This window comes from Ipomoea nil, unplaced genomic scaffold (genome assembly GCF_001879475.1).
Source record: "Ipomoea nil cultivar Tokyo-kokei standard unplaced genomic scaffold, Asagao_1.1 scaffold3087, whole genome shotgun sequence".
In the NCBI taxonomy this organism is placed as follows: Eukaryota; Viridiplantae; Streptophyta; class Magnoliopsida; order Solanales; family Convolvulaceae; genus Ipomoea; species Ipomoea nil.
This window is the reverse complement of record NW_017619515.1, coordinates 1,339,262-1,349,869: the sequence shown is the minus strand read 5'-3', so window position 1 is coordinate 1,349,869 and position 10,608 is coordinate 1,339,262. Positions and strand designations below refer to the sequence as shown.

The window sequence follows — 10,608 nt, the reverse complement described above, 5'->3', positions numbered from 1 at the left end:
CTTACATTTTTAGAGAAGGAAACTAGTGCGCCGACTTCCTTGACAACTGGGGACAAAAGCGTGCGTGGTGTACTACAATAATGGACCAGCCTCCGACTGAGATGGAGGCCTTGCTTGGATGTGATGCGACAACTCGGCAAGTGTTCCAACTCCCAACAAGAAGAATTAGATATGCGCGCGCGTGCGCACACACATTAATTCCAAATGTCATAATTGACTAAGCATTAAATGAAAATTGAAAAGTACCCTTAATCATGTATAGAGTTAAGCAATCAGTATACCCTGCACCGTGGTGCACATAGCACTGTGCGTCTGCGCCTTCCAAAACGACGTCGTTTTGATAAGTTGTGTGGGAAGTCGACGCGACACAGTGTATGTATATTATGTTATATAATTATGTACATTATGTTATACAATTATGTACATTCTGGTATACAATTATGTACATTTTTTATACAATTATTATATACATTTTTGAACACGCAATTTTTTTTTTACAGTTAAAAATTTATGTACATTCTCATATACAATTATGTACATTTTAGTATACAATTATATACATTTTCAAAACATGAATTTTTTAACAAATTAACAACAAACATGAAAAAGCGGAATTTAAAAAAAAAAGTGCAAAAACGACGTCGTTTTGCACCAGGGCGCACATTGAAATGCGAGCCTTGGTGCACGATATAAATTGCCAGAGTTAAGGGATTTGCGAATAGTTATGCTGTACAGATGCAAAAACGACGTCGTTTTATTAAAAACGCGCGTCTCCCCTTTAAAAAAAAAAATCAGGTTCGATTCCTAGTAAGAACATTATTTTATCGATTATGGAACTATAGTTCATCGATTCTGGAATTATAGTTCATCGATTCTGAAATTTTAGTTCATAGATTCTGGAATTTTAGTTCATTCATTCTGAAAATTTTAGTTCATAGATTAGATTATGGAATTATAGTTCATCAATTATGGAATTATAGTTCATCGATTATGGAATTATAGTTTCGAACCTTTTTTTTTTTTTAAGGGGAGACGCGCGTTTTATAAAAACGACGTCGTTTTTGCATCCGTATGCACCATGCTTGATGCATACGGATGCACAGCATAATTTGCCGGGATTTGCTTTGAAACTAAACAATATCATGTCAAACCAGTCTAGAACCGTCAAAACGGACTTAGTTCGTCTCACCTCGCCAAATGACCTATAGTTTTGGCCATTTTTTAGCCCGTCCCGCCAATATGTGTACATTAACAATATTTAGTGTATATATATACACACTCGAACCACTCCATATATATATTATTTGTAATAATAGTTGTAATAAAATAATCATTGTTGTAGAAACATGTGACTTAAATCATTGTATTATTAAAATCAAATCTAAGTACTCCGTATATATTTAAAATAACATAATGTTTGTACCAAAAAGTCAATTATGGGGATCACATTTTCAATTAAATTTGTTCAACATAATTTTTTAATGTGATTTATCTCTTAAATATAGTTTGTAAATTATTATATATGAACAAGATTTACTCAATACATGTCGTCATATAATGAGTGCGGTTTTTCTATTATAAAAATAGAAATAGGTGCAACAATAACAAAATAAAATAATAAGAATGATAATATAAAGAAGTTGGAACAGGTTGGGGTGTGACAGACTCCATAGCCATTGGATTAGCAAGCAAAGTTGAAGTCGAACTCGGACCGTCGGACGGCCATGAACGAGGTCAAATCCAAGACGCGTAATCCTCGTTGATTACCCAACCCCCGAAATCCCAATCCCATTCCACCTCCCACCTCACCCATCGCCACTGTTCTCCCGCTGTAACCCCGCCACTCCCACCGCGCCGCCCCTCCATTCCCGCCGCCTCCATCAACGCAAAACATTCGATTTCTCCCGGGCCACTGGGCCTTTCCGTTGCTCCCCTTTCCAATCCCCCAATTTTCTTTTTCCGCGTAGATTCGTGTTGCTGGCCGCGTTCGTGTGCGATGAATTGCTCCGTGGAGATGAAGGAGACGAAGGAGATGAAGGGAGGGTTCGTGTCCGATGAATTGCTGGGCACGTTTGTGCCGATAGCTGTGTATTGGCTCTATTCCGGCCTCTATTCGATGCTGGGAGGGTTGGAGAATTACAGGCTGCATTCTAGGAAAGATGAAGATGAGAAGAATTTGGTCTCCAGATCGGATGTCGTCAAAGGTGTAGTTCTCCAGCAGGCCGTGCAGGCTGTCGTTGCCACCATCCTCTTTGCGGTAAGTTTTGCAGTAGTGCCCTATCACCATTGTTATGACTTTTTAGCTTATTTGAGCTTATTGTTTATTGTTCATAATCTGTGTAATTGAAATCCTTAATCATATCCTTGCCCAATTGGACCATTATGTTAAAATCTGTATGTTGATTTGGTGTATGGGGAGAGGAAGAGCCCAAGATTCCATTTTTGGAACTTGGCACTCGTCGTCCACGCTTCATCGTGATTTACCCATATCTTGTTGACGAGGGAATTTTGCCTTTTGTGGGTAAGAATCAAGCTATGGGACTTTGGGTGGGGTAGCAATAACTAGGGCAAATTTTACATTGTCTATATAGCAGTGTAGATCATGAAGTATGTATTATTTTAATTACACTTCAATTTCATTTGACAATATTGTTATGCTTTTTAGTTTCATTTTCACTCCAAACTAGTTTCATTATAATTCTACTATAGTTTCATGTGATAATATACATTAGTGCTTGAGCTCTATCTTTTGTTTCATTTTCTATACACTCTAGTTTAATTATAGTAATGTTGAAGTATTGTTTAATTGCATTTCAAGTTATTTGACAATGTATGTTATGGCTTTGGATTTTAGTTTCATCTTTCACGCACACTAGTTTCATTATATCAATACTAAAGTATCATTTAATAATTATACTACAGTTTCATTTGACAATAATATGCTCTGTTTTTTAGTTTCATTTTTCACACACTAGTTTCATTATAATAACACTTCAAGTTATTTGACAATATATGTTATTGTATGGCTTTGGATTTTAGTTTCATTTTTTACGCACACTAGTTTCATTATATCAATACTAAAGTATCATTTGATAATTATTATACTACAGTTTCATTTGACAATAATATGCTCTGTTTTTTAGTTTCATTTTTCACACACACAAGTTTCATTATAATAACACTAAAGTATCATTTTAATTTTACATTTTTACTACAGTTTCATTCGACGATCATGGTCCACTGTATAACAATTGAATAACTAGGGATGTAGATCTTTATCTGATAAAGACCCGAAATTTTTAGGGTTAGGGCTGAAAAATTTTAGATCGATAAGGTTCTAGCCTGCCAACTTAAGACTATTCTTTGTTTCACAAGTGATGTGGAACAAAATAAACAGGCTGTAGTATTTTTTTAGGGAAAAGGGTCAAATAAGCCCTCGAACTTTATCTAAGAAGTCAATTAGGCTCCTAAACTTTTTAAAGTAGCAATTAAACCCATCAACATCGTATTTTGGTGCAATATAGTCCAAAAACCGGTTAGTGACCTGTTATCACAGGTCACTAAGGTTCCGGTCAACATTCCAACCAACTTTGGCAATATTTCTGGCAATAAAATGACCTCAGTTGCTGTTGCTGAGGCACATACTGCCTTGTGTACTTCTATGGACAGAGCTGATCAGCTGAACGAGCTCGGGAAGGGCGCCAGAACAATGTTCAAGGATTATGCTAGCGGTTTTAGCGTGACCTTAACTAACTCCAATTGCCTAATTTTTGTGAACGGCACTCTGGTCTCATTCCCGGATATGTATTACAGTGATACGGTCATGATTCATGGCATCCATGAAATTATTCCTTTGTTGGATGATACTGAAAGCGGACGAGCAGAGTCTGTGAGCAGTAAAATTTAGGAATTTATGCCACCAGATCGTAGTGAATTCTGAGTTTTGATGGAGAAATTGCATATCCGTTTAGGATAATTTCTTGGATTGTATATGTTGTGTCCGTTGAAATTGTAGATTCTGATAATTTCAATTGGGTTCCACGAAACTGAAATAACTTGTTTTTTTTTTTTTTTGTTTGAAACAAACTAGGATATTTCTTAAATTTCAATTCGGGTCCACGGTCGCCGGTCACTTTATTGCTGGCAATATTGCCGGAGTTGACCGGAACCCTAGTCACTTGTGATAGCAGGTCACTAACCGGTTTTTGGACTTCATTGCACCAAAATGCAATGTTGATGGGCTTAATTGCTACTTTAAAAAGTTTAGGGGCATAATTGACTTCTTAGGTAAAGTTTGAGGGCTTATTTGACCATTTTCCCAATTTTTTTATTATTAAAGTTTTGAATAAAATTTTAAAAATATTAGTGTAAATATATTAATTATTTGTGGTTCGAATGATGTATAAGTTTATATTTATTAGTGCAAATGCACTAGTTTGTTAAAATTTAAAGTTTTGAGTGTTGATTTGAAAATGGCAAAAATTTTAGTCGAGTCTATTAAACCTGACCAAAAAACCAATAAGCCTTAACTGATACTGACAGCCTGATAAGGATAGCTTGAAACTGAATGGGCTAGCCCAATTGATATCTATAGTAATAAGATAGTTACTACTTATGATTTTTTTTTTTAGTCATTAATGCTTTCTGAGTTTTCTGGTATTCATTCAAGTAAAAATTAGGCTGTGTTCATGAATTCATAGTTTCCCTTGGAGATATAATCTTTAGACTAATGAGATGATGCCTTTAACCTTTCCTAGTTGGTTTGATGTTTCCCTTGAAATGAGAGCGTGAAAGGAAAGGCAGATAAGGGATAGGTGCGTGATAGATATTTTCTTTCTCTCCAATTTCCCCCGATGTTGTTAGTTTGCAGTTCTTCTGGATGATGTAAACTTTGCCAACTTAATTGGGGTTCAGCCTTGTACTAAACATGCCTGAACCCAAATGCAGTTCAACATTTTCATGAATCGAGACTAGACTATCGAGTATGAAGAGAGTGGCCTAATGAATGGATACAAACTTTATGATTAAATCACTTTGGTTGTATATGGAGAACATGGAAGATAGGATTTTGTTTAGAAATCTGAAAAAGAAGTTGGGTTAATCAATCATGTGTCTGTATTAGGTGATATACGATGAGCTTATTTCCACTGATAGTGTTATTTCTGAAGAATACGCCTTTCTTCATTTTCATTTCGTGCACTCGGGAATATTTTGGTTGTTGGCTTTTTGCTAAGACTTCCGCTAACATCTTTGCACTGCACTTCCAACTTTTATGCCTACTAAGTTGCCTGGTCCGTTTGTCATGACAATAAGTTTTTAGCCGAGAGAATCATCTGTACCTAACTCCCATTGGGGCTCTTAGTCATAATTTGGCCCTTGCATGACCGTATTTGAATGTTTTTTACAATATATTATACAGCTTTGGGTTCAGACTGGTGCAAACATCACTATTCACGCGATCTAAGGAGTGGTGATTCGAATTTGGTCGAACGACTTGAACCTCTACTGTAGATAAAATTTCATTAAGATGCTATGATTTTTGTTTCTAGTCGTGCATTCTGTATCTAACAATGCATTGAGCATATATTTTTCTGTATCCTTTAAGTAGGATAATGTTCGTCATTACAAATAGTTCTGCTATATTTGCTTAACTGTATGGTCTCTCTGTCTAGTTGAGAATAGTTTTGATAATTTTGTTCTTATTTGGAGTGGCAATTCGAAATCGAGTCATAACAAACATTTGTTCGTGGAGCAGGTAACTGGAAACGATGGAGTGGTTGCTGAAGATGGGCAAGGATCCTTTCTCGTTCTTGCACAGCAATTTGCTATCGCGATGGCGGTGTTAGACACTTGGCAGTATTTTATGCACAGATACATGCATCAAAACAAGTTTCTGTACAAGCACATCCACGCTCAGCATCACCGCCTTGTTGTCCCATACGCGTTTGGAGCTCTGTACAACCACCCCGTCGAGGGTCTGATTCTCGACACCATAGGCGGGGCTTTGGCTTTTCTCGCCTCGGGCATGTCTCCCCAGACCTCCATCTTCTTCTTCTCGTTTGCTACCATCAAAACCGTCGATGATCATTGCGGACTATGGTTGCCCGGGAACCTCTTCCACATCTTGTTCAAGAATAACTCCGCGTACCACGACATTCACCACCAGCTTTACGGAACCAAGTACAACTTTTCGCAACCGTTCTTCGTGACATGGGATAAGATACTTGGGACTTACATGCCATACAAAGTAGAGCCCAGAGCAGATGGGGGGTTTGAAGCTAAGCCTGATAAAGAGTGCAAGGACAATTGAGTTGGTTATGATGTTTTGTTGGAGATTTTGCCCTTTTTCCCTCAATGTTTGATGACATATGTAATTGTACATATCTATATGTCTGCATATGTTGTTGTAAGAATTAGTTGCTTTAGCATACATGTCAGCCTTTGAGGTTAATAAAGGAATTTAGTTTGATTCTTTACTTACCTCCTCTCATGTTTCTTTATCTTTGATAATAACCCCAAGCCCAGCCAAGTTGATCAGGCTCTAAGTTCGACTTTCTATACAAATTGTTAACTGATCTTCTTAGTTTGAGCCGATCAGTTCTCATTGTGACCCTTCAGTGACTAAATTCACAAGGCAGGCTTCACCAAGAGTCTTTTTTATTTGAACTGGTCAGTTATGGACAATTTAAGTCGATTTACCTTGTGATCTTTGTCGATTAGAGTTTCTTGATTTGATTTGCTCAACTATGAACAGCCTAAACTTCTTTTCTTTGTGATCTTTAACCAGTTAAGGTTACAAGGTGAGCTCCACTCAGAGTGTGTGCTTTTGAATAGTGACTACAAACTTTCCCGTATATTAAAGTTGGCTAAACGCGACTTTTTGTACCAAATTGAAAAATGTGTCCCGTCTAGCGAAAGTGTGAAACAACACTGTTTTCGAGACGTAGTGCACAGATCTAAAGCATAATGTTACAGGGCTCCATGTATGTATAGTTTGTGGAGCAATAAACAACATGTTCATGGTACAGACACCCAAATGCAAACCAAACCCTAATGCTCCAACAATTTCTTGTGGCAAAAATGCTTCTTCAAGTGGTGAAAGCTTTCCATTCATGCTCGTAATCTACACCATCGCACCGGTCATTCCTCGCCTCTCCCTCGGGTACTCCTCATTGCGCGGATGTGGAGTTCGTGTCGTTCAAAGTCCAATACTTTTTCACCGCGACTAGTATTTTCTCGGGCACGAGGGGACCGTCTTCATGGTCCATCAGTTTGTAGTCCCATCTCATACCTCCTATGATCCTCCTCACCTTGATCAGCGTGTCGACTTCGTCTCTGAAAACGACCGCGCCTTCCGGGCGTAAAATCCTGTCCATTTCCAAAAGAATGTCCTCGAAATCACACCTGCACGATACAATTACAGTAAACACAACTTAAAGAATGTCGCCAATTTCTGGCTCGAACAATAGCTTAAAGAACGAAGAGTAGCGTTTACATACTTGTCCTTGTACAAGCTAAAGACACCATTAGCGTGAATGAGATCATAAGTCCTCGGGTACGTGGAGAAGCCTTCACACCTATATCATAAGAAAACTATGAGCGAAGATACCGTTTATACTTCTAAATAAAGCCCATTAACACGAGAGAGAGAATTAAAGCATGTGCTCCATCTCAGCTAAAAGCCTAAGCTAATAGTTGGATTGCACATTTATGTTTATATATATATTATACGCTCAACAAAGAGAACTATACCAGTCATGGTAGATACCGATCATTCCTCGTTCATATATAACACCCAAAGTACTTTTATCAGCAATTGTAGGAACGACATTCATAACCCACTGTTTAGGAGACGTAAGCTGCGCAGCAAAACCTCCCAATCCCGCATTCATATCCATAATGTTGCGATACCTTCCCGTGTCGATAATCTTATTGATTCTTTTGTAAGCACTAACGTGCTTCTTCCACTTCTTGTTGTCGTCGAGATATGCCTCAGCTGAGACTCCCGAAACCAACCCGTTAGCAATTCTTGGGGGAATAGCGGTAAGTCTTTCCGGGAATTTCTTGAGAGACTCGTCAATGTTTGCTTTGGGAGATGGAGTTATGCATACGTCCATTTTCTTATACCTGATTAAAGGTGGGATGGATATATATTGTTGAGATTAACGAGAACAAGAATCAATAATAATGGCAGAAAGTAAAGAACACAAGATTTACGTGGTTCGGCAATGTGCCTACAGTACATATGAGACATACACAATAGATATAATTAAAAATACCATACCAGACGTCGTCTGGATCACCAGATTGACAAAAAGTAGCTTTGGACTTCTTTTGTGAAGCTCGACACGAATCAACATCCATCCTCTTCTGCCAAATCGCAATTTCGCCCTTCTCGGACTTCTTCTCCCAACACAGAAGTTTAGCGATCTCTTCGATTTTCCTTTGTTCTTCTTGAAGTTCTTCCTTTGGACGTTGCCAGGCTTTGTAGTTAGTCTTCCAATGGATAGGCGGGCCGGAAAGCACCCAGTAGCCTCCCGGTCTAAGAACTCGATCGACTTCCATCATAAGAATTCCATCTGAAAGGGTATCAAGTAACATGAAATGCATATAAAGTTCGGGTTTTTCTTTAGTGTGCATGATCTATTTGGGCGTGAAATTTTACCTCCAGCACCCCACGGGATTAGACAACGAGAACAGTGAGCCATATCGAATGCTCGAGATGGATATGGCAATTTGATGGTCCCGAGTACACCAATAACAGCGGGCACGCCCCTTTCAAGGGCAAACTGGACCTGAGCTTCATGTGAATCTCTCGGGGCGAAGGACATGGCTATAACATTCCTCTTCCAAAGATACGCACCCCAACTCGCAACCTATAAACGATGACAAGCATGGTCAAAAATGTCCAGAAAAATGAGTCGAATTTAGGGATTTTTGTGCAGGAAACATACCCCACAACCGGTATCCAACGCAGTACGAACGGTCCCGTCTTTAATCGGGATCACCGAAGCAAGCTGATCAATGTATTTATCCGCTCCTTGAGGAAACTGCGTTCCCCCTCCCGGGAACCTAAAAACATTCCCTTCATACTGAACCCAGTTCTGAATCGCCTTCTCGACCGTCAAGCTCTTGTAAGGTGCGTTGGCGTAAGGAACATAATCCCGACTCTTTGGCCACGGGAACGGGGTTACATATCCTTTTGGCGCCGGGATAAGGCAATGCAACTTCTTTTCTCGAGGAGGGCAGTGCCTTTCTCGGTAGATCATATTTTGCCTCGAAAAGGTCATAGCACGCCTTTGATCTTGGCATGGAGTGTAGTCGGTGTAGCGAGGATGGCAAGGCTTAATCTCTTTCACTTTCGACTCCGACTCATCAATACTCCCAGCTCGACCGCTATGATGTGTCTCGAAATTTAGACTCGGCAAGATGTTGCAATCTTTACTCGTCTTTGTCACCTCCAATGCTATGCTGTCTCCCTTCCCGAACCCACTCCTTTGCCACGCTCCCAGTAAATAGAAGAAACAACAGAGACCCGCTACTATAAAAATCGACACCGAGCTCCTAGTCCTACTATCCCCCGAGGTTACTTTGTTCGCCATAGAATCCCTGAAAAGATTCCCACTTGTCCACTCGTTATCTCGGTAATGTATAATCTATCCACACAATTCCCAAACCGAGAATAATTTGGTCCACAATAGAGTCATAAACATGAAAATACTATTACACACATAAACCAATATATATATATATATATACGCTGCAAAAAGCGGGAAAATTTGGGCATAACTCGACAACAATTACATTCATACAATCGAAGTGACAAACAACAAATGCTGATAAGAGGAAGCAAGAAACCGCCACAATCTCAATTCTTGGATTTATTTAGAAACATACCCCAAAAAAAAAAAAGAGACATCTTTTCATGATTCCTATCAATAAAATAAGCTTTCAAACAAGATTAGTTGGCAATTAACATAATAAAACACACAAAAGCTGCAACATACCATATTAAACCAGACAAGGAGTCAATTCCTAAATCCTAGATTACTAAACCAAGAACAACACACAAATCATACAACTATACAAGAAATCAAGAATCCTACCTTATAATACCCAAAAAAGACAGCAAAATTCAGAGATTATTGCAAATATCTTCACAAATGACAATAAACTTCCTAATCCCAGAAACAAAAAGCTCAAACTTTCAATCACAGATCAGCTGAGGAGGACAGAGCTTCATATCAATGGCATCCACTGAATCAGAAACCACCACTCCGACCACCTTAAGCTCTGCTAAATGGGGAAGAATCTTGAAACAGTAATCCCTAAAACCCAAAAACCTGAAAACCCTAACACTGATATCTCAGTATCTCACTATATCTATGAGAGTAGCAGAAAAAATTGGTCTCAAGACTCAAGCATATACTAATACTATCTTCCTAAAACGTGCGAAGAAAGTGAAACCTGGGATCCTTTAAGTTCGATGTACGAGGTTTCCAGTCTGGGAACTCTTGACTTGGTAGTAAACTGTCGGTAGAACTCTGTCTCAGAGATCAAGATTCAAGAACCGTAGAAAAGTAAAATCTTTGATCCATTTTTCTCTTT

The 10,608-nt window shown here is 38.7% G+C and overlaps 2 protein-coding genes across 6 annotated transcripts; one reads left to right on the top strand and one right to left on the bottom strand.

Moving 5' to 3' along the window:
• Window positions 1–1,647: 1,647 nt before the first annotated feature.
• LOC109166227 (sphinganine C4-monooxygenase 1-like) lies at window positions 1,648–6,477 on the top strand. Its single transcript, XM_019315137.1, has 2 exons — window positions 1,648–2,257; window positions 5,756–6,477. The coding sequence occupies exons 1-2, from the start codon at window positions 1,997–1,999 to the stop codon at window positions 6,308–6,310; spliced, it is 816 nt and encodes a 271-aa protein (XP_019170682.1). The 5' UTR covers window positions 1,648–1,996; the 3' UTR covers window positions 6,311–6,477.
• A 354-nt stretch (window positions 6,478–6,831) lies between these two features.
• Window positions 6,832–10,608, bottom strand: LOC109166226 (probable methyltransferase PMT2). Of its 5 annotated transcripts, none has more exons than XR_002051621.1 (8): window positions 10,246–10,608; window positions 8,955–9,609; window positions 8,666–8,876; window positions 8,285–8,579; window positions 7,753–8,127; window positions 7,500–7,577; window positions 7,117–7,404; window positions 6,832–7,086 (listed from the first exon to the last, which is right to left on the bottom strand). XR_002051621.1 is itself a non-coding variant. In XM_019315135.1 (8 exons), exons 2-7 carry the CDS (start codon window positions 9,600–9,602, stop codon window positions 7,170–7,172), a joined length of 1,842 nt encoding a protein of 613 aa, XP_019170680.1. In that variant the 5' UTR covers window positions 9,603–9,609; window positions 10,246–10,608; the 3' UTR covers window positions 6,832–7,112; window positions 7,147–7,169. The 5 variants fall into 5 exon arrangements, 4 of the variants coding, with proteins under 4 accessions (XP_019170680.1, XP_019170679.1, XP_019170678.1 ...); XM_019315135.1 differs by having other exon boundaries at window positions 6,832–7,112; window positions 7,147–7,404; XM_019315134.1 differs by having other exon boundaries at window positions 6,832–7,404; window positions 10,246–10,383; window positions 10,468–10,608.